The sequence below is a fragment of the Malurus melanocephalus genome, unplaced genomic scaffold (assembly GCF_030028575.1).
Source record: "Malurus melanocephalus ecotype Western Australia unplaced genomic scaffold, MMel_1.1 scaffold_62, whole genome shotgun sequence".
In the NCBI taxonomy this organism is placed as follows: Eukaryota; Metazoa; Chordata; class Aves; order Passeriformes; family Maluridae; genus Malurus; species Malurus melanocephalus.
In genome coordinates this window covers 1,510,461-1,534,658 of record NW_026623294.1, presented here as the reverse complement: position 1 = coordinate 1,534,658, position 24,198 = coordinate 1,510,461, and the positions used below count along the sequence as shown (strand labels likewise).

The following is a 24,198-nucleotide window of genomic DNA, read 5'->3' as shown; positions in this document are numbered from 1 at the left end:
TGAAAGTTAAGAGTACAACTGCAACACTGAAGTAAATTTCTTTAGAATTCTGTGTAATATTCAACATTTGAATGAGGCTGGGTAGCAGAATGACACCACAATCAGTTTCAGGGTGCAAGTTTCAAGCCCCTCTGTTTGCCAGCTGTGGAGGCTGAGTGTTTGCTCCAGTAATGTCTGTGCTGTGCATACTGTTGACCTGCTTGGGTGCTCTCCACCAGCCTCAGGCCAGGGCAGCTGGCACTTTCTCAAACAATGCTGAAGGCACCAAGTTTGTCAGAAGCTGCTCTCAGTCTGAAGACTGACCATAAGTCCTTCTTAGATCTAACTTTTTCTGGGGGGGAAGTGGAAGGGAAAGCTATGGGTAGGTATGTGTGTATGATAGGAGACATGAGCAAACACCAAGCTTCAGGGTCACAGACATGTTTCTAGCAATGTGTTATGTAGCAGCAGAGATCCCAGCCCAGAGATCATAYTTCTCATCATAATTCAGAGATACACTTAGAGGAGGAAATAAAAAGGCAGCAAATTGCAGATAAAATTGTGGAGAAACAAAGGACAAACTTGGTGTGAAGAACTGCCACCAGTGCATCTGTCTAGCCAGGGTCTACATGGGTAAAGCCTCACAGCAGAGAAGATCCTGAAAATCCTAACCAGATCCTTTAATACAGATAGTGTTACCTCTAATATGAACAGAATTTCAAAACAGAGCCAGTGCAAAAGGAATATATATTAGGGATTCACTTTTTCTTTAGGATCAATGCTACTTARCTGCATTTCAGCCTCAAGAGCAGATTTTTGGTACCTTTGACCAGTCTGTAACAAAAATGCAGCTTCAATCCTGAAAATCCTTCACATTTTGAAATACCATTTGCTTGTTTCTAGTACAAGTGCCAGCAAATACGGATGGCAACAGTTACAAAAAAACAGCATTAACTATTCACCATGTGCAATCACTTTTCACGGACAGATATTAGTTAATAAGCTTAATTCACTTTCACTGAAGAGACTTGACAATTAATTAGTCTAAATAACTACACTGGAAACACTCCTGAAAACTACACTTTACTGTCAACTCTGCTGAATTTCCTCCTCATGGAAAAAACTGAGCAATACAACTGCTTTCAATTTACATTGATTAAAAGTGCACTTTTAACAGATTTGCTGAATGCTGCCTGCCACATCTGCTGAGAAACAGTAACATTTGATCTGGACTTGATTTTTTTAAAAAACTGAACAAGAGGTTTGCAACTGAAGTTAATTTGTTGTCACACTAATCAAGCTGCAAGTCATGTACTCAGTATGCAAAACCCCTCCTCTTCCAAGTGCTTTTCCTGGTAACCAACAACAGCTCTTTACAGAAAAGTTGAAAAGCACCCCAAAATGTTCTTGTTGAAACTTAAATTGTTAGTATCACTGCAGATTRGAAATGCTCCACACAAGTTCTTTAAGCATCTTTATCTTTATACATAAGCATGACCCTCTTGAACTTCATTAAAGCAAGATATATTAAATCAATGAAAAGTCCTTATGTTAAAGCTCTTAAATCATCCTACACTGTTGTTCACAATATGCCACACTATATTGACATGCCTACTCCTCAAACACTAAGATGCACAGCAAATCAAACTTCTGAAAGTGTCAGTCAGTCACCTACTGACCTACCAAAACCAGCACCAATAAGTTAATTTTTTTAAAGCTGATTCAATATAATGTTCTTTGATGCATTTTCTAGGCAATAGCAGAGCAGTGGACAATGCTGAAGCAATCCAGCACACTCCCTAGACTGTTCATATGTGAGGCAGCCCTACACAAACACCTCTGCAGAACCCAAGGGAATGACTGTTCTGCTTTTGCACAGCCCCCATCACTGGAATATCTCAATAGTTCTAAGAGGTTTTAACACRWGCCAGGTYCAAGTGGCACAATGCTGAGGTGGCTGAAACTCTCCTGTCCCACTGAATGCATCTGTTCAGCCATTTAAGCCCAGATCTTTCCTGTTTTGAAGAACACCTCCCATTTCCATCCAGCAGTTAAATTCAATTACTGACATAASTAATAGTCACAACTGAGTGCTACAAAATCAGTTTCATGTGTTTTCAACCTGTTTCTGCTTCTGACTCAAGAAATGAGCATGCCCCTCAACTGCCCATGTGAAATGCAATCCACACCCAATCTAAATTGACATTATTCTTGATCTACTGTGACTTGATCTACTGTGACTAGCCAATAAAACAGGCTGCCAAAATCAAGACCCAAGTGTCAATTTATTGGAAAACTTCCTAGACTTATGATCTAATGCTCACAGTTTGTGGATATCTGGCTCTGTGTTACCTGCCAGGAGGATCTGCTTGCCTCTTACTAGCACAACTGCACTGAACCTCATGCAGCTACATCTTGTGACTCTCAAGCTCACAAATCTACTGTGATTTTTAGTTCTAAGCAGATGACCCCACTGGACATGCTGTGCAAAGATGTTATAATCAAAAAAGTGGCAAAACCAGTTCATCYGATTCCCCATTATATACTTTTAATCCTCTCTTAGGTGAGCAGCAAATCCTAAAATCTCCTACTGTCATCACAGTAGTACCTTGGTRACAAAAGCTATGTCAGCAGAACCTAATTCTGTTGCTAAATAACTTTTTACTGTGTAAGAAGCTGGATCTTCATCTACCACTCTGCTTGCAGATCAAYGTGAATTGCTGTCTCTCGGGTCAATTCATAGGGATACCACTAAATGCATGTGGTATTTACWAGATCACCCCTAAAGCAGACATGAGCAGGTGCACATCCTGACTAGATCCTATAATGACCTTACTTAATTGTGTAAAGAGCCTAACAATTAATTCTAGCAATATGAATACACTTGTATGGCATACCAGGCTTTGATTAAGAGAGGGATGTTTGACTTGTAAGGGGACACATGACAGAAGAAAATGGAAGTAAAGCTATATAAAAATACAAACACCTCCATAATAACAAAAATTTGAGCAAAAACCTATACAGTAGTAACGAGGGAGTTAGAATCCTCAGCTTTTGTAATGCTAATATTAAAGTTAGAAAATAAAAGATAAACTAAATTATGTTACAAAGCAGCCATTTCACAACTATACAATGACAAAATCGAAGTGAAGAAGTCAGGTAAGAAAACAAAATKATGATGTTCAGGTTGGTGGCAAAGTATATTTCTCAAAATCTTTGMATAATAGTTAACCAAAAGGCAATTATAACCTTATGTGCCAATCTACTATAAACGCAGCAGATTCTAAGGACACAGAAAATGTTTACCTTTACAGTTCAATCTGTGTTGAAATAKAAGAGCAGCTACACTATATAAACATTCTCAAGAGTTCATAAAAAGAACCTACAGAAAATACACATATTTATTCCATGTGAAGAGCACTGCATTGAAATTTCTGAAGTGATCTTTCAGAACTACACATGCAAATATTAATAAAATAACTATGTCATGTCTGTAATGCACAGCTTTCACAAATGAAACAAGTGACAGATCTCTGGGCAATTCAGGTGCCCAGCATTTGATACATGTTACTGCCTTTAACAGCAGAGCAAAGTTTAAACTTTTGTCACCTTTTTGTCAATAGCACTTCAATAAAAACACTGAAGAAATGAAATTACAATGCCAACACAAATCAAATCTCCTTTTACCAAAATCCTTCCTCATCAGAAAGATGAAGCTTGATGGAGATTAGCACACTGCATATATTTAAGCTGAAATTTATTTCTTAAGACAGACTGCAGAGAATAGCTCAAAAGAAAGAATCTTTCCAGAAATTGTACCTATTTAGTATCTGAAAGACTAKTTTTTGTTTTTCAACTAATTAGTGACATCTAATTGCAATTTTCTGTTCAAGATTTTTGTTCTGATAMAATAAAGAGAACCCAAGAACAATCAATTAAATGCCCTGGACTAAGAATTCAAGTGCAGACCATGAAGTCCTAGATAATAATTTACCCAGAAGATCTCAACCTCTTTATAAAAGTTTAATTCACACACTCAAACTTAACATGACTAGCTGTTAGTCAACTCTGTACTGGTGCTTCCTTGAAGAGGGCAAACCAACAGCTATTGCTCTGGTCTCAAAAATAAAGAGGGGACTCAACTATCAGGGAAACAGATCTCTTGAAAGGAGACTCCAGGACCAAGAAGCCAAATAGAAAGGAATCACGAATAATCATGTCATCTTCATTTATAACTTTATTCTACTAGAGCTCAGAGTCTCAAAATCTGTCACAGGGGGAGACAGCAACTGAAAACCTTCCTACATAACTGATAAAGAAAAACAAGAGTCTGGAACCTGAGTAGACAGGTTAAAAAAGGCAATAAAATAGCAACATAACTAGACTGRTATTAGCTCAAAATATACAGGGGACACTTCACTATGAGTCAGGTACCAGAAAAATAAAAGGGAGGCTATCAAGAACCTATATTCTGTAAAGTTAATTACACATTCTTCAGAAGTATAATGAAGTGGCATTTTACCAGTGATAGAGGGTTAGAACACTAAAGTGTCTCACAGCAGATTACCTCATCTGTTACCACAGACATTGCGGCCRAAAGAATAAAAGAAAATCAACTAATTCTTCTCAAGATTTCTGTTTGGCAATAAACATTGTTGTCATTCACTCTAGGCTTTTAACCATATTCTGCTAATTCTCAGCTGRTTTTAGACATCCTCCTGAAAGCTCTGAAAGCTGCTTTACAATCTGGCAYGCAACACTACATAAAGCAGTTGTAAAATATTGACATGAGCATTGTATTTTGCATCTTGTTACTTTTGACAAAAACAAAAGACCAGATGGTTTGTACTTTCCAAYAAAAACAGATTAGCTATGCAATCTAAAAGATGCCCAAGACTTAGTTAATTAGTGAGTTTGTGCACATTTCTTTTATACGAAGAAAGTGTATTAACTGAAATTAAAAGAGACATGAATCTAATAGGTAAACAAAACAGYATTTTATGGCTATTTATGGTTATTTACTGGAATTTACTATGCTGACACTGTTAAAATGTTATCTGTTAAAATATCCTGCTAATGTTTATCAACTAGCCTTAAAAATTAATATTACTATAGTATTTCATACACTATATACAACATTTTGAGATTATTGTACTGAAACTAGAAAAGAAACCTATTCTACTGATTTATGTCAGAAATAAAGTTGAGATTTTCACTGCTAACTCAAAACATACTACCTAAGGGATTCCATAACAGTTCATAAAATGTCTTTGTTTTTAAAAGGTATGGTCTGTGGTATATATTTTCTACAGAGAAATAGAAGAACACATGTAGCATCAGATGTGTGTACTTTAAGAAACTCTGGAATGTGAAATCCACAAATCCAAATAAAGCAGGTGGTATAATTTGGGAGGGAGGACTGAATTTAAGTTTAATGACATTACCAGGTTATCCTACCAGACTAATTCTCACTCACTGCATGACTTCAATGAAGCTCTCAGTCTTCACGCTGATTTCGATTTAGCTGAAGTGCTATTTGATGCATTTCATCTGGAGTTTTATTCACTTCAAACTACACTTCATTTAACCAGGCTGCTGCTGTACTCATTTGTTTTTCTACTTTATTACTCACAAATTGGTGTTGCTTAGTTTAGATAAATTGTTGGAATAAGTTCATTTTATCAAGTTTTTTATTTCATTAATAAATAAGCCACAGATAGAGATCATAAAAGTGAGAAAACTATTAAAACACACTAGACCACAATAAGTGGTGTAACAATTGGTCTAACAAATGCCAATAGATTGTTTGCTGTTTTAAGGCAGGACCATTCCCCTGCCTCCACTCCCCAAAACTACAGCTCTTTCAAGCTGGGCATGTGTTGCAATAAAATGCATTTTTAAAAGACAAAGAACATGAGAGAGAGGCAGATTTCACAACAGAATCCAAGAATGCACAAGAGTGAGAATTCAAGGGCAAGACCAGAAGCACGAGACAGAGCATGAGGGCAAATGTGAAGCAGTGCACGAGAAAAAGCACAACGAAAGCAAGTGTGAGTGAACAAGAGATGGAATGCAGTGAGGACAAGCACACACAGAAAAGTACAAGCACACTAATGAGAAAGAAGCAGCACTTGAACACCATGAACTTGTCAGATGACAGATTTATTAAAAAAATCATCTGTAAAATATTTTTTTTGATTTTGCGCAACTAAACATGAGGTTTATAATATAGTGAAGAAATTTAAGTTTGCCATTCAACACCAATTTATTCCTACAGCTTGCTAACCAGGATTACTAACCAGAGTTTAGTATTAAATGTCAGATAAGGTAATGAAAGSCTGTCAATTGTAAAGTCCTGAAGTACTCTGAATACTACTGATTATGTGTATCCTGGAAACATTTATTTTTCAGCAAAATGCTACAACATAACAGCAATTACTTTGAAATCATGAATACTTTYGTAAACTATTGATACAAAATATGACAGAGTCAGTTAGGCTGCTACCACCTGGTGGTGTGCRGATAATGCTAAAACCCATTTACATTTATATCGACAGGTGGTGAGAGAAAAATTAGTAAATTCTTCACATGACACTAAGAACAATCATAGATGTAGTTTCTTTTTTTTATAATCCATTACGGTTACACAAATAAATGTATCTTACAAATTAGCTATACAAYACAACATTTGAAGTCAAAGTACATAATACGTTAACACACTTTTTTATTATGTTGTCATTTTATGTAAATTTTTTGCATTGGTTCAGTCATAAAGTAGTACTACAGACAGCTACTGCTCAAAATGAGGAATAAAGAAAACTAATACCTAGTCCAAAGTATTGCCAAAATGAATTTTCCTCAAAAGTTTTTATAAATGCAGCCTATTAATATGAACTATTACATACTGACATTTATGATCACAAGGTTTGAACTGTAGAGATAAATTTGGACACTGAGTTTCCATGGCATTTAAGGGTAAAAAAAAAAAATACACAGCTCATTTCATAATAAAGTACAGAACTGTTTTCAGAGGAAAATATTTGTATTTAACATCTGCACTACTACAAACAGTTTAAATATCTGATCACAGTGTTGAAACACTTCCAACTGTAATGAGAAGCACATAAAAGTGCAGTAGAAACATTGTGAGGTTGGGATGTTTGGGTGTTTTAGCCCCCCAGTTTGCTGCTTCTTATTTGATTGAGTTTAAAAAAGAAAAAAACTGACCTATTCAGTTAAAAACATGAACGTTGCCACCAGTGTGTAACTTCAGCTTTTGTACCAGCTCAAGAAAGAATGGTAACTGGTTCCAGAAACCTACAAGGTCTAGAAGAAAGCCCTTCACTACAAGGCTTCTGTATCACAGAATATGCTGGGCTGGAAGGGACCCACAGGGATCATTGATCCTAAGTGAACGGCCCACACAGGGATTGAACCCATGACCTTGGCGTTATTAGCATCAAGCTCCACTTCTCTCAGCCAAACAAGGGTCTAAAATATGTATTGACAGGAATCCTTAAAAACTAATTCATAATAACAGATGTAAGAATATGATAGAAGWGACAGAGAAGTTTAGGGATATATAAAGCTTGGCATTTTTAAATTACTCATCAGAAATGCAAAAGTAATTGTGTACGTGACAAACACACTGTACAGGCTTAATGCTCACCAATATTTGGGGAACTTGACCAGCTTGCCATAAACAGCAGTACTGAATGAGGGGATAACTGAAACAGGGATGCAGTATAATCCTTTACTGTCCAAAGAAGTCAGCGCTGCTTGAAAACCAAATATCTGGAAAAAAATCAGTTGGACAAATAGTATATAATCACATGATTAGATTACTTTTGAGATTTTTTTAACATATGCATTTATAAATATGCTCACTAAATATTAAATAAATTGTGTATTGTTTTTAGATAATTCCTTTTCCCCACACACAAATACAGCTAAAAAAATCTGCCTCAAATAATGCCCTAACAGGAACACATATAACARTATTTTCCTCACTCAAAAGGTGTTAACTATGCTCTGGAGAATTTTTAAAAATGCTGAATTACAGTTTTTCAATTAAAATACTTTGGGCTGTATCCTTTAAACATGCAGACTGCATACCATCTTTCATATAAAGTAAAATCACTTTCAGTAATTATAATAACACTGGTATCCACTGGTATCAAAGAGTGGTATTTATGGAAATTAGACTGAAGATTTGAAGCTTCCCTTCAAAGCTTTYTTTCTTAGTAAGAGCCTATCTAAAGAAAGATTCGTCAAAAGAATTCTTTATGATTTTTCCCTGTTCAATATGGCAAACTGTTGTAGAGTTGCCTTTTAACACTTCAGACAATATTAAAGCTAGCAAATAAACCCTTTAAAACTCAAAGCTGATAGACAAATTCTGCTRCTAAAAGGTTTTCTATAGAGAAAAAAAAAATCCTCTCAAACTGGAAAACATAGAGATGACTTGCAGTACTGCAATTCCAATCACTCTGAATGTGACAGACGGTAAATAGGTTACCCAGAAAACTTAAAGCTTGCCATGCAATTCTGTAATAGTTTCTTGTATGTTGATAATGAAGCCTTAAATAATTAAATTCTTTTTAAGATATCAGCATGAAAGTAAATAGRTAACTGAAAAACTGAGTAAAATTAACAGCAGTAGTAATAAATATCTACATTTTAGTAGCATCCAAAAGGTGCTACTAAGCTGCCTGAGCACATCCTAAAAGGCTGGACAGGCCTGTTTTAAAATACCTCCTCAGAGCAGATGGCAACTAAACAATCTCAAAATAGTTTTCCGTATCTTAAGCTTCCCCCCAGCCTCATAATAAGAACTCCTCTCACATAACACACTCTTGAGAACATTAAGAGATCTCTCCTCTTATAATGAAAAACAATTAAATTGTTTAACAGTTTTTGGTTGCATGTCTTCACTATGATGGTTTTGCCCTTTCAATACTGCTAGTAGTGATGTCTTTTCTTCCTAACTTCCCATCAAGTTCCTAAGTGTATTTTGCAGCAATCTATCATATGAGCATTATCTCAGATGAGGAAAAAAGGTTTCTTTATGAATTATTTTAAGTTGATCTTGTCACAAGGACCTCAGGGCTTCAACTGGCAGTTTCCTCATATAAAGTTCTCTGTGCATATTACAAAACACTTGGCTCAAGTCAGAAGGAGCAATCCCAAACAACAAAGTTCTGTGAAATGTGTTTACGCTGTGGCCTTTTAGATTAGCTGAAAACATTCTTACAGGAAACCTGCCAATGCTTAGGATTAACTACAGGTATATGATCTTGTCCTCAGCACAGTGCAGTAGGAAACACTTCTCTAGCTCTCATTTACCTTCAGGTAGCAGTGTGAGTAACAGTAATGAAGCAGGTTGTCGGATGGCTGGCCAAGGCTGCTGACCACGTGCACCAGCTGCTCAGCGTACATSGGCACTGAGTGCTCCAGGTTAACCTTATCCACCAAAATTCGGATGGAAGGTAAAGGCCGCAGGGGCTGGAAACCTGAAGCATTTAACAGTCCACTTAAGTTCTAGGGGAGGAAGGAAAAAAACCRTGTCATAATTATACTGCAGATGTATTATTTATCCTATCTTTATGCTCTTACCCACATACACAAGCAAATCTACCTGTAATAAACTATTTACGGATACCACGGCGTAATACTATGAATCCTCAAATTTTTCCAAAATATTTTTTTGAAGTTTAAAAATGATTGACTTTTTCTCCAGAATTGTCTTGGGTGCAGGTGTCCAGGTGCTGGCCATGCAGGGACAGACTCTGTGAGGGGACACTGGGCCTGTCCTGGGCCAGGTTCAGCCCGTTCTAGCCAGCGCTGCAATGGCCCCATCACAGGGCACAGCTGAGCCCCTCAGCCAAGCAGATTTAAAAATGGACTAAACCATCACAACACAARCTGCACCGACTCAAAAAAGAAGTGATAAACAGTATGAAAAGCAAGGTCAGAGAAGGAGGAGGAGGCAGTGGTGCTCCAGGTACCAGAGCARAGATTGTCTTGCAGCCCATAAAAGAGACAACACAAAAGCAGACATCCACACTGCAGCCCATGAAGGGCCCRTGSTGGAGCAGGTGGATACACCCTGAAGGGYACTGCAGCCTTGAGGAGASCCCACACTGGAGCAGATTTTTCTTCAAGCCTACAGCCTGCAGGAGGGATTTGCACTCAGGCAGAACAGTGCAGGAATGAGGGAGTGGCAGAGATCAGCTGTTACAGACTGAACCCCATCTCCCATTTATTCCCCACCCCGCTCTGTTGTGRGGTAGGAGGTCAGAGAGTCAGGGAATGTAGTGAAATTGAGTCTGAAGGAAAAAAGGGGAGATGGGATATATGTTATTTGGATTCTTAGCAATAAGTTAAATTAATTGCCCCAAGTCAAGTTTGTTTTGCTCATACTGGTAATTGGTAAGTGATCTCCCCTCTACCCTGGYCAGTCCCATTCTCTCCCCCTCTGCTCTGTCGAGGAGGGGGAGTGAGAACAGCTGGGGAAGCATCTGGCAGCTGGCTGAGGTCAACCTGCTACACAAATATGCAAAGTCAAAGTATTTAATCCTATAAAAATATTTGTTTACATTTTTATCACTCCAAAGCACAATSACCATCATAATCTCATGCTGATCTAGCCTTTACAAAGTCATCTTCTATGTATTCACAGTCATGCCAGATATTTCAGCAAAAGAAGATGCCATTCCATAGAAAATAAACACAGCAATTTTAGACATCCAAATCTATTTTTTATAGTACCCATTAAAATGGAGTACTGCATCCAGCACAGATTGGACGTGGTCATACCAAAAGAAGTTCATTGGAAATGAGGCGGTTATGGGGTTGGGCCACATGATCTCTGTCTCAGGAGAAGCAGAGACAACTGAAGTCATTCAGTCTGGAGAAGGACAAGCAGGATCCTACTGCTGTCTACTGCTACTACTGGGAGGGTACAGGGAAAAGGGACACAGAAGAGATGCTAATTCAGAACCTGACAGAACGACCCCTGGAGCAACCTGCTCTTGCTTTGACCTCGATATTGAATTCCTGGAGCACACCTCCAAACATCTTTTCCAATCCAAATTACACAATAGATCTAAAAAATTTATTAAATTTGCATCAAAACAGGACAAAAAGTACAAAGTACAAATCATACATATGTATGATTTTAAATCTGAAATTCAAAAATATTATTTTAAATACGCTTGGCTTTATTCAAGAAAAGTAAATTGAGACTCCAAGTAATGACTACACCAACCAAAAAGTTCACTGAAATTCAACTTCTTTGCCTCAAACCTACAACAAACATAGGATGGTTCTCCCATTATAAAAATACCATCTGCCCATGCCCATAAGGTGAAAAGCACCACAACCCATCACATTATGAAGTGCAATGTATTAAAAAGTGTTAAAAAGGGAAAAGCTCTCTGAACAACCTGTGCTTCATCACCCTCTGAATAAAAAWTTTCTTCATCACATCTAACCTAAATTTGATCTGCCTTGGTTTAAAACCGTTGTCCCTTGTTCTATCATTATCTACTTGTACAAAACTCCCTCTCCCTCCTTTTTAGAAGCCTCCTTCAGGTACTGAAAAGCCACAATGAGGTYTCCTCAAAGCATTTTCTTCTTCAGGATGAGTTACTAGAGCTCTCTCAGCCTAGCAGATGAAATATTGGCCAAAAATTCCTAGAAATGTAATTCAAGAATTGATGGGGATTGCTCTTCTTCCCACTCCTTCTTTTATCCATCAAACACCTTCCAGCCTCTGGCAGGAGAGATAAACCTACTGCAAGTCTTCATTACAAGCCACAGATTCACCCCTACAGTACCTCAGCCTTACATATTGAAGAAAGAGACCTATAAGAATAAAACCGGTACAGAATTCTTTAGCTGCCACTATACTATTATCCAAAAGATAAAACAAATGAGGCCTGTTAGGAAATTTCTGGTTCTCTGAGGTAGTCACCCAGCTGTTAAACACCCAAGTCCTTCTGACATCCTGTCTGGAACTAGCACAGAGCCATTTGTTACCATCTATGTAGTCTCTACTGAACCAAAGTATTAAAAGATTTCAGGCTTTACCAAGTTTGTGAAGACCTCTAGAACAGGTACTCTTCTGCTCAAAAGATCWGAGCTACTACTTTTTCATTTGTTTGATGCTTTAAAATCCTTTCTATTCAAAATTATTTTTCCTATCCATATACAACACCTTGAGTTTTCAAGTCTAACTAGTCAGACACCACTGAGGTATCTCAACGCTCACCAGCACCAAACTAATTCAGAAGTCAGTGATAGATCCAGTACATGGAATTACAGGCCAGTAAAAAAATTATGGCTATATGGAGCACATGCTCCATAGGAGCATGTATAAAGGACTGAATAATTATCTGTGCATACATACCTTCTCACCCATGATTATGGGTAGCAAGTGGTCTAGCAAATTGAATTCTGCCACAGGGATTATAATTGTACACTTAAGAATAGTGAATGTYGTAAGTCGAGTGGGAATGTATTCCTCCAGTGATGCTATTTCTTCTGAGCTCGGCATAGCTCTATTTCCATCCATAATATCTGCAATAAATCAAGATTACATATGTGYCATTGAAACACATAAAATGTGTCCTACAGTTGATGTTTCAGAAATGCCTAGCAACTAGCAAAAAAAGCAAAGCTGACCCCCACTCCTTCATAGTTAATAATGTTATTCCACACTAGTTCTACCTAAGGCCAAATGCAATAATACCTGGATTTGCCTTACTTGAAATCGGCATTGCTCTCAGAAACTCATCTCAACAGCTTACCATAAYTTGTTTACATACATTTTCATCCTGTAAGACTATTATTTCAAACTAGTAAGTATCAAYAGGAATTCTTTCTTTTCCAAGAATCCAAAATAAAGCTAGTCAACAATGAAACAAGCCATTCTTACTCAACATTAGGCTCATGATTCAAAGTGTCTGAAATTGTCTCAGAGGTATATCCAACACTGATGGGGATATTGTGATTCATTTTACCTTCCTTTTACATTTTGCTCTTCAGACTCACAAAATCCCCAGCAGGTCTGGAGATTTAACTATTTGAAAGCTGCAATTTCAAGAGCACTAAATGCAATCTGGTTTAGTTCTGTATATTTGTGTATATGCAATAGGAGCAAACCTGGCTTAGTTCTGCTATAYGGCTCGTATTCGTGTTCCAGAGCACAAACTATCATTTTCATTATYCTGTGTACTGCGCTGCTATCCAATCGAAGATTGAGTGGACCCACAATGAGGCTTTTTGTAGACATCTCCTGAACATTTCCAAAATCTTCACTCTTTACTGAAGAAAGGTCTTGCTGATTCCCAGAAACTGCAAGAAGTTTTATAAAAAGTTACAGTTAACAATTGGACATAGTAACACTTTTTATCAGCTACTTCTGTTTCAAATCCTGTGATCACAGACTTGCAAATACACTGAAAAATATAACAATGCAAATATAACACACAAASATACAATAACTGCTTTCACAGGTTATAACAAGATTATTCATGTTAAATGCAGAGCAAACAGAGCAAATTTCTGCCTTGCCTCCAAGAAGAGTACAATTTAGGAACCCTTCCATTTCTCAAATTTGGGACTCCTTGGAGGTGTCAAAATTTCTATGGCAACTTAACCCCATGTGTCAGTGACAGCTGTGGTGTTCAGAACTTTCTACAGCTTGTCACAAAGATATCCATCTGAAATAATCAAGGAAAAGGTGTGCTGCAAAGACATGACAAATCTGGGCCCTTGAAAGGTTGGCTGCCTTGACAAGGCTAGAAGAACTAGACTGACAACTAAGATAAACCCTTCCTTCCATTCACATTTACAYCTATTCATTGATGTATGGGCAGCAAGAAAGAAAATTTCTTTAATCATTATGTCTCAGATTTTTTTAAGAGCCAACAGAGATCAGAAAGTAGTTATGAAAAGTAGGGTAACAAGGTAGACCAAAATCACACATGCACTGTATACAGGCTACTCATCAGCTGACTATTTCTTTAAACATGCTTCATGGAAATTCTTCAGTTAAATCATGAAGATTTCAGGAGCTCAAGTTTTCCTGTTACATGCAATGTGTAAAAATATACCTCTATCTCTCTAACATATTTAGTTTGCAGAACTTCAGTCTGATTTTTTTTTCCTAACAGATCATCACTTTGACAGTGTCTTCATTGTTTTGACACAAGCACTAAACATTAAATGTCTTGTTGACCATTACATAAATGAACAGTGACAAAACAAGCATCAAGATTAAATGGACTCTGAGACTACAGAATGGCAGCGGAGCTTGTGAAGAGCCTGGAACACAATTCTTATGAGGAGCAGCTGAGGGAGATGGGATGGTTTAGCCTGGAGAGAAGGAGCTCACGGAAAACCTTATTGCTCACTACATCTACCTGGAAGGAGGGTGCCASAAGGGCAGGAGGGCAGCCTCTTCTCCCAAGTAAGAAGTTACAAGATAAGAGGCCTCAAGCTGTACCAGGGGASGTTTCAATTGAATAATGGGAAAAATTTCTTCACTGAAATAGGCTACAGGCACTGGCACAAGCTGTCAAGGAAAGTATACTAAGCACCATCCCTGGAAGTGTTCAAAAAATACACGAATGTGGCACCTGGGGACACAGTTCAGTGGTGAACATGGCAGTGTTGGGTTAACAGTTGGATTCAATGACTTAAGGGTTCYTTTTTAGCCTTAACAATTCTATGATTTCTGGTTGCCCAAGAGGAACCCAGTCATTTAACCTTTTCYCTCTCTCCTTTACTGCACTCTTAACTGCACTCATTCAAAACAGTCATTATATTGGGGGAAGTTGAGCTTGGTAGAAAAGGAAGCAAGGATAGGGCTTTTTTTCCCTTATGCTTAAATCATACTCTACAAAACATCATTGCTTCTAAGCATTGGTGAGGAAAAAATGTCCTCAAATAAAGAGAGACTACACCAAATTTGATGCACAGCTGGGCTAGTGCTCTGCAAACCTTTACAGGCTTATATACTCAGCAGAATTAACTTTATCCTTAAAAGTCCAATAGAAGTTGACAGTGAGAGCATTTATAGCCTTTGCTTCCCTTGGTSTGTTGTTCTTCTAAGAAAAGGAACAATAAAAGAAAGATAAAAGGACAGAAGGATACTACCTTATAAAAACTATTCAAATCTTCAGCTGGAACTGAGGCACAACCTTTTGAATAAATCCTGAAAAAGATTTTTTTTTAAACCCAGCATACAGACTTCTGCTGCTATAAAACTTTATTTTATAGGCAGTTAGCACACGTACTTTTATCCTTCCAATTCTACACAGTATTCAGTTMAGATGAACACTACCAAAAAGTGTAAAAACCATAACATCACATAAAAATAATAAGGCCAGAAGTAGTCGCAGCCTACATTTTCAAAGAGGGAAAAAACAGACTTGCTTGTGTATATTGTATGTMTATGAATAATATATCCAAGTGACTGAATTTATACAAACCACTTTCTGGAACAGTTCCACTTAATTCTAACTAAATGCAAAGAGAATGGGATAAAAAAATCTATTTGTTCTACAGAAGTAGATGACCACAGGTGACTTGAAACTTCATGGATATAATAAAGAAAACCAATTTTCAATCACTGAGTTTTCAAGTTCTTTGCAAATCATATCTCTAATTCTAACTGACAAAAAATATCAAAATGAGTGCTGCATAATAAACTTGCCACCAAAATAGAGAATTACACATTACAAACAAAAGGTAATTTCAACAGMACGCCCTGCTAGGTCTGTAGGTCATGCAAATCAGTGATCAGGGAACTGACAGGCTACATAACATTTCAGGGAAATCATTTTACACTGAAGTATGAAGCAAAAAAAAACCAGAAAAATAAASGAAGGGAAAGACAGAATTTCAAAATAAGACTACTGTGCATGACTATCTTGCTTTCATTCAAAATACTGAAATTGWTTAATGCACTTTTTTAAGTGACAGATGAAACTCCTGAGGGCTAATGTTATCCAGGAGGCACTTGTGGTTTAATCAGTAATCCTATGCTTCAGGAAAGGTTAAAGGTGCAAAGAATGTGTCAAACCAAAATTGCCTTGACAGATAAAAATCTTACAACCACAGTCACTGCCTCCTATAACTTAAGCTGGGTTAGGGTTTTATGCTATGTGGTATGCACTAATTGTAATTAAAAATAGTTATACCAAAATAAGAAATAGTGAAATGTAAACTTTCACATAAACAACAGATTCAAAATGCAGCAGATTTATATTCTTTTCAAAATCTTCAGGTATTAATACCTCATTTTAAATAAACCTTTTACACCTATTTATGTTCTATTTAACACCTATGCATTCAACCCACAATATGGAAAAATGAGCTAGAAAATAAGTAGCAGAAAGCAYCACATTTGTTTCTCTGAGGAACAAAACTTTGAAAATTTAAGATTTTAAGTTCTTGGCTCTAGAGAAACAACAACCATTTAAGCAATTTACAAATTAATTATTCCATTATTTTACTAGGTTGCTGAAATTACAGGACTAATACTGAAATAAAATCACACAGCGAGACTTGACAGGAAGCCAAGCTACATTTTGTGAGGTGTTTTCCTAGTGACTGATGGAGAAAATAGAAGCCAAGGCTCTGAGAAAGCATTCTGGATGAAAAGGAAGAGAAGCTAAGGAGGGGGAAAATGTAGTCAGAAAATACGAGTAGCCTTGCCCTGAGTAAAAGAAAGAAGTGTTTCTGAGTTCAGTAATTTCTGAAAAGGGTTAGTTAAAAGTCAAGAAGAGATATTTCCTATGTATTCAGAGAAACCAGACAAAATACTCCACCAAATCAATTTTTCTTCATCATGYACATGATCCGTGCATATTTAAATTTCTATGACAAGATTCAAAGGAGATACCGCTTACCTGAGGTTTTACCTTCTCTACCCAAGAGTTCAATGTGCAATTAAACATTTATATTTTTATTAAAACCAGAAGAAGACTTCAGGAGAAGCTTGCCTTAATTGCACATTTTCAGAGCTTCACACCACTCATGGTACAGAGGGAAGCCTCAGAGTCAGGAAAGAACTGTGCAATTTCCTGGTGTATGCCTCTACTACCAAAGGCAATAGCATCTTTTTTTTTTTTTTTAATTTTTTAATTTTCCCTCTTCTAATGAAACTGGAAGTTTCTTTCCTTTTCCTTTTAGACTTAATGTCCAATAAGTCCAGAAAACAAAATCAAACTTTAGGAGTTGAGATTTTTTTTTTTACACAGGAATAGAAATGAAAAAAAGAAAACCAACCCAGATGAGTTGGACTATATAGCAAAGACAGATAGATGTTCAGTCACAAAATAGCAAGAAGTTCCAAACAGATAGCCAGAGGAATAGTATTCACAATAATAAATACACAGAAGSGGAACAAAGTAGTAGTAATGTGACAGTAAAACTGCAGAGCAACTGCTGTAGATGACAGTCTTCTGAGGAGTGAGGGGGAAATTACACCACAATTAGTGATAAGAATATCTGTGTAAAAATATATACATGTTACTTGCTCATAGATTAACTCATTTGTCACACCTTTTGACTCACGAAAGTAGATAYACTTTCTGCATTAAATACACTTCTCAGACTTAGAAAAGAATTGATAGGAATCTCAAAAATTATTTAGAATTGGCCAATATCTGTGTGCACATGGTCTACGCTAATATTTGCTAAAAAATTGTTCAGATACATGTATTTAAAGATTAATTCTTCACATCATCTTGCATCCTTGCATTCTTCTTCATAGAAGAAAAACAATAGTCCTTTTCATCTTCTATGCCAAATATATGATCAATCCCATTCTTCAACCAGGGCTTCTCAAAAGATCTTTTTTGCATGCAAAGTCAATAACAATTTACAAAAAAAAAAAAAAAAAAAAAAAAAAAAAAAAAAAAAAAAAAAAAAAAGCCCGTCATACTTCATGAATTCCACCACTGCTACAAGACAATTATTTTCAGGTTATCAACTGCCTATAAAAATATCATTATGATTACTTATGCGTGAACAGAAAAATAAAAAAGGAAGAATACCAGCAATCAACAGTTAACCAAAACATCTAACCTCAAAGACATCAATGAAGATGAAAGCATTTTAATGGTGATCCTGATGGTAAACCTAAGGTAAGTTAGAGGACAGCTGGTCAAGGACCATCTGGGCATGAAGAGTCTTTGTTTCTATTATTTATCAGGGTAAACAAAGGGAAAAAAGGTACCTTTGCCACTGGTGCTTTCCATTGTGTACAAGTAATCCATGTAGAAAGCCCCAAACCTCTGCATTCCAGCTATCTCTGTGTACGTCTCCTACCAACAAAGCAAAGCAAACAAAGAAAATGCTGTATAAGGAAAGAATCTTGAGATTACCAACTGATAGAGTGGTATTAGAGAGATATATTCGTGTTTGGATTTGTGCATCAACACAAGGAAAGGCTTATCAAAGCAAAGGACAGAGGTTATCCCAAAGAATTCACCTTTCTGATAGGTAATGTAACTTCCATTTGAGGCCACACAAATGCACATCCATAATTCCTGTGGACATGCTGACCACTTCATCAATAACATCTAGTCAATTAGTACCTTTAATGGAGTAAATATTCTTTATTTGACCTCTTGCATGCAACACATCAACCTAATAAATGTACTGAAAATTACAGTTCAATTTGGCTTTGTTATTCAAGGAATATTGTGGTTTTATCTTTCAACAGTAGGAAACTTATGCCAACATTGGGATTTAYACATAATATAATACATTACACAGCAAATCTGCTTTCTCTCTTGCCAAAAGAGCAGGCAAATAATAAAAGCATCGAAGAGAGACCAAGGATCCAGAAAAGCTTAAAACYAAAACACATTATGGGAAAAGTTTGAATTTACATACTTGTGATTTTACTAATTTYATTTTTTCATGTGATTCTTCAGGTTAACACTTCTTCAGTAGTTATAAAAAGGTGAAAAGAGWAAAATTTAAATTAAAAGGAAATTAGATACATTCCAAATTGTGCATGGCTTACCTGTACAATAAATAGCACAGATCTCCACCTATGAACACACCTGGAAAGCATCACCTAGGTCACTGCAACCTGTCTTTAATAATTGCAGACAACCAGGGAATAAAGTTTTACTGCACAATTTACAACAACAGATACTATAGGTGACTGAAGATTTGTCTCCACAAAAGACAAAAWTAGTAAAATTTTCTCTAAGTAGACAAATATAGGACACGAACAATAAAATTAACACTGTCCAAACCTGACAGCACTTCTGAGTTTGAAGACTACAGACTACTTACTGCTTGGGTTTAAAATAAGGTGCTGGTAAAGCTTGACTTTTTGCTAGTATTCTCTCATATGTCTCTTTTCCTCTTAAAATGTTCTGTGGTTACTGCTTTTGGAAACTATGACATTAATTCAGTTTTTGGGATAGGAGAAGAGTTTGAGGTTTCTTCTGGGTATGTTTTTTTCAGTTTGCCTCTTTTTTGGCTTGGTTTTCATGGGTGTCTTTTTTTAACACAAACAGATTTACTTTTTTTTTTGGCCAACTGCAAAGTAAGATTCAGTTAAATGTGAAAAAGTAAAGAGAACTCAGTCCTCTAATTGTACACAGATCTAGATAATTATAAGTAATCTATTAGAGAGCACTGGAAATTTTTTCATAAGAAAAATGTGATTCTCTGACCTTATGATGAGCTGCATCCAATATAAATTCTGCACGAATGCTATTATTTTCTGGACTTCTGTAATCAAATAGTGAATTGGTAAGGTACGTCATTCCTTTCACACTCAAATTTTCTCCACAACTAAAGAAGCATGCCTCCTTCATGAAGCAGTAGGAAGTAAGGCAGGGGAGGGAAAAAAAAYACAGTCCAGTTAACAGAGCAGTTTCAATTCTGTCAATACACAAATGACACACACATAGTTGCATCTCTCAAGAGCATATTTCATTATGAAGATAAAACAATGATATTACTACATTTGTATAACACAAGTTCCTGTCCACACATTTCTCATTTTTGGATTAATAAAAATGGCCTGAGCTAATGACTATTGCGCAGCTCATTAGTTGCATTTTAACAGCAAATAACCTCAGATCATCACTGCTCCAAACCCKGCTCCATGCTCTTCAGTATACACAAACTTGTCACTACATACTCCATTTCTSGCTGACCATTCCTTTTAGATGCTGTATCTATCCTCTTCAAGACAATTCATTATTTCCATGCATGACCTCATTGCTACATTACCATTCTTTTTTCATCTATATTTTAACATGCCTTCTCCTAGTCTTCTATCCTTCTGAAACCAATACAGCTTTCCTATCAAGTGTTATTAATGAAASAAGTTATTCAGGAGATTTATTTTTCCCAACTATCTATTCTCAATAATAGGCAGAGACAGAACCTTTATGAAAGACACAATTCCACAACTACAGCAGCACACAAAGAMAGCAGGCAAGTACTATCATTACCATTGTCATAAAGCAGATACTTGCTTAAATTCTTGGACTAGAGAGTGGCAGAAAAATGAGTAAGAATAAAACCCCAAATGACCCTTATCAACTATTCTAAAGTAAATRAGCTCARTTGGTCAGACATGGCTCTAATAATGCCACAATAGTGTGTTCAGTCCCTATATGGGCGATTCACTTAAGACCTGGACTTGATGTTCTTTCTGGGTCCATTCCAACCCACAATATTCTATGATTATGTGAAATACTCTTGCTCCCCCACCCACTCAGTCTAAAAAAAAAAATCAATTCTCTCAGGATTTTATACCTGACCATSTCAGCTGCCACAGATAAAGGTGGCTGTCCACCCCCATATTCCTAACCACATCTCCCTTGTCCTTAACCAGCCAGCGCAGCATTTTTACATTTGGCTCACCCTTGCCTCCCCAGCCTCTCCTCCTGGGAAAGTCTATGTGTATACATTGCAGCACACYAGACATGGAGTGTGTCCCACTGCATCCCTAAAATCCCAATGTCATACTCAGCAGCTGTGTAAGAATATTTTTGTGTTTTGGACACTGCAAAACACCTGAGAACGGATGCCAAGGCATGATGTTCTCACAGAGGAAAGATAAGAACCAGCCCCATCATACCACAGTATATGATTTCCTAGATGAGGAGGTATTTTACATAAATATAGGCACTTGGTATTTTCTTTCATATTCTTAATTTTTCTCTTTATTATTTTCCAAGACTTCACAGAGCACTAACATCAAGTTAACAGGTCGTTGAATTCTTGGCTGCATTATTTAAGCATAGTTAATAGGTGCTGTTTTCCAATACTTTAGGGGACTATTCTATCTACATTTCAACTAAAAATCATCATTATTAAATTTAGTATTTCATGCACCATTTCATTAAATATTTTAAAAGTAGTTCATATGGATACCTGATTTGGTCTTAGGAAATTGAAGACTTGCTTCTATGTAAAATATAAAAACTAATACTAACTCCTTCATAATGGTCTCAATCTTACTGAAAAGTGAGGTAAGACAGTCATTGAATATTTGCATCACATTTTGATTATCTTCAGCAYAGAGTGTTCCTTTTATTTTCCTTCTAATCTTCTGTTGATTTAAGTACTTTCAAAGATTTTCAAGTGTGTTTTAGTTTGTTATACAAAATCAAAGTACACAGAGATATGCAACAATGGGTTATTGTCCAAAAAGAAAAGTCTCATGTTTTGCCTCTTCTCAATCTGAGATATTTGTCCTTTCAACTCTAAGGAATGGACGTTGAATTCAAGATCCCAGTAACATTCAAAAATCACAAATGGTAACAGCAGTCTTTCCAAGTTTTGCAATGTAATATTTTGTAAAGTATGACAGAACTGCACACTCAGTGAGTCAACCGATATTTCAACATACTCACTTCATCACTTCTATTCATATTTTCTTCAAAATCTTTAATTCCCATAATTCCTTTAAGGCACAGAGCTTGGCAACCAACAAAACCAATTTGGCAATCAAAAAAAAGTTCACCTTTCATAAGAACCTAAKGAGGAAAAAACACCATTGTGATAAATTTTTGAGGCTTCTACTCCACAAAAGATAGTGAAGATGGACAAAAACAAAGCAAAATATGTTTAGGTTTATATATTTAGGGTTTTAATAAATAGCAATCATATATTTAGAGTTTTAATAAATAGCAATCATGCAGGACTCTTCAAAGGAAGTAATTACTATAGCATTTGACCACAACAGCACTAGAAATTTAGAGAATTTACATCTACATAATTATTACAATAAATACATTCAACATGACAGTTGGCTATAAAGTATTTTTTAATCATTTCATTGTTTGTTTTTTTTTTATTCTATTTGGCACATTACTTTTAATGTATCCAAAAAGTCCTGTCAATGGAAMATTACCTCAACTGTTGTTCCTTCTTGTTCCCAGCATATAACTTCTTTGGATTTTACTTTCTGAGGGCTGTAATAACTACTCTCAGCTTGCATTTCAGTGAGCTACAAAAAATAGGATAAACACCTTATAAAAATCAATATTAGTATTGAACAGCAGTACTGTCATTAATACAACAGAACTGATAAAGACAAAGTAAACTATGGGCCAAAATATATTCACTGTCTGGAAGAAGGTGCAATTAAACAGCTGTAACACATTATCCATATCAGAACGTCTCATTTTCAACCTCTGGTTGAAATACGCTGTAACAGAATGTTTAAAATTCTCCACAGTACTTTTAGTTTGCTTATCTAAAGAGAAATAATGTGAAAAGATGAAACAAACACAGCTGCATTATTAATATCAAATATGCTTATAAACTGCTGCAAAAATCCATAAATACGTTATTTCTTCTTCCCAGAAAATTATTAAGCAGCATGATAATATTACAGGCACATTTTGATTACAAYCACACTCATCTTTGTTTCATGGCAATTGAGAACAACATGCATTTATATTTCTTGCATGATTTTGATATGTAAATTCAAAATGGGAAAACAGGCACAGGTTAAAAAGCACATAACCTACAGCTAAGAAAATCAAAAAAAGAGGCACATAATATTGAATATGGTACATTTGGCATAAAAATATCACAGGTTAGTTTATGTTGCACAGCTTAAATACTTCAAATTCTAATTTCTATAAAAGAAYATCTACACACTCTCTACTTTCAAGACTGGATACACATGGATGTTGTTTCAATTCAAAATTTTGTAATCCAAATGTCCAAGAAAATTGGATGAAAAAAAGTCACTGTTCACCCTTCACCTGTGTGCAATTATTGTAGAGGAAAAGCAATTAATTGATTAAAAGAACTCAGAAATTACAAGAATAGTTTTCACCATTATTAGAAAATGGTACATTTAATTTGGCATGATTTTTAGCTGGAATGATATCAACTGTTCCAAATGTTAAWGCAGAAACTTGACCTTATTTTTTAACCAAAATATGAACCACAAATTAACTCCATACATTCTTTGCATGCAAGCAGAACAATGAATTCTGTTTTCCGCCTGTCACCATATTAGCATCATACATCACATTTAARGTTTATAGAACACAAAATGTTACATTTTAAGTAGTTTTTAATCACTTCCTAATAYAAAATGCGTTAACTTGCAAATAAAGCATTAGGAAAGCCCTCTCTACCAAAACACATGTTCAAAAAAGACATTCATATTAGTTTTAATGAGTTTTCTTGCATGAGGAATGAGAGCACAAAATTACTACTATATGAAATAGTGCAAAAGAATATGCTGAGCCATGATAAATGAGACATTTGGTGGCTTGTTCATGTTTCAAGGGGCGTTCCAGGGATATAATTAATTGACGAGAAAAAAATTCCATTATTTATCTTTAGCCTCTTTTAACGAGAACTGAAGCAGATTGACACAAAAAAATGTGACTGAATACTTGAACGCTGTTGCCATCCTCAATTTGCAACCAAATTTTTCAGGAGCTGAAGGCTTAAAACATCAGCCTCCTCACAGAATGTCTGCAGCTCTAAAGTCACTTGTCTCACACTGTCAGCTGCTGAGCAGCCAAATGCCCTTCTACAGCACCAACAAAAATAGCTCAATTAGGCATAAAGCCCCTTAAAAACACTCTTGTGCACAGATGAAAAGCCCAACAGGCAGGAAAGGRACAGGGAGCTCCTGATGGTATTGGGTGTACAATCAGGCACATAATTCTCTTATGAGGGTTATGAAAGTAT

General features: G+C 36.2%; 1 protein-coding gene across 8 annotated transcripts in view; it reads right to left on the bottom strand.

Moving 5' to 3' along the window:
• The window catches only part of VPS13B (vacuolar protein sorting 13 homolog B), a 423,643-nt gene that overhangs the window by 341,597 nt on the left and 57,848 nt on the right, over nt 1-24,198 (bottom strand). For all 8 annotated transcript variants that reach the window (XM_057366267.1, XM_057366269.1, XM_057366268.1 and 5 more), the window contains exons 9-16: nt 22,391-22,486; nt 21,891-22,013; nt 19,692-19,829; nt 18,233-18,320; nt 13,147-13,338; nt 12,392-12,561; nt 9,325-9,519; nt 7,649-7,773 (exon numbers count right to left, since the gene is read on the bottom strand). In XM_057366267.1, coding sequence (XP_057222250.1) covers nt 7,649-7,773; nt 9,325-9,519; nt 12,392-12,561; nt 13,147-13,338; nt 18,233-18,320; nt 19,692-19,829; nt 21,891-22,013; nt 22,391-22,486 — 1,127 coding nt within the window. The remainder of the gene's footprint in view (nt 1-7,648; nt 7,774-9,324; nt 9,520-12,391; nt 12,562-13,146; nt 13,339-18,232; nt 18,321-19,691; nt 19,830-21,890; nt 22,014-22,390; nt 22,487-24,198) is intronic.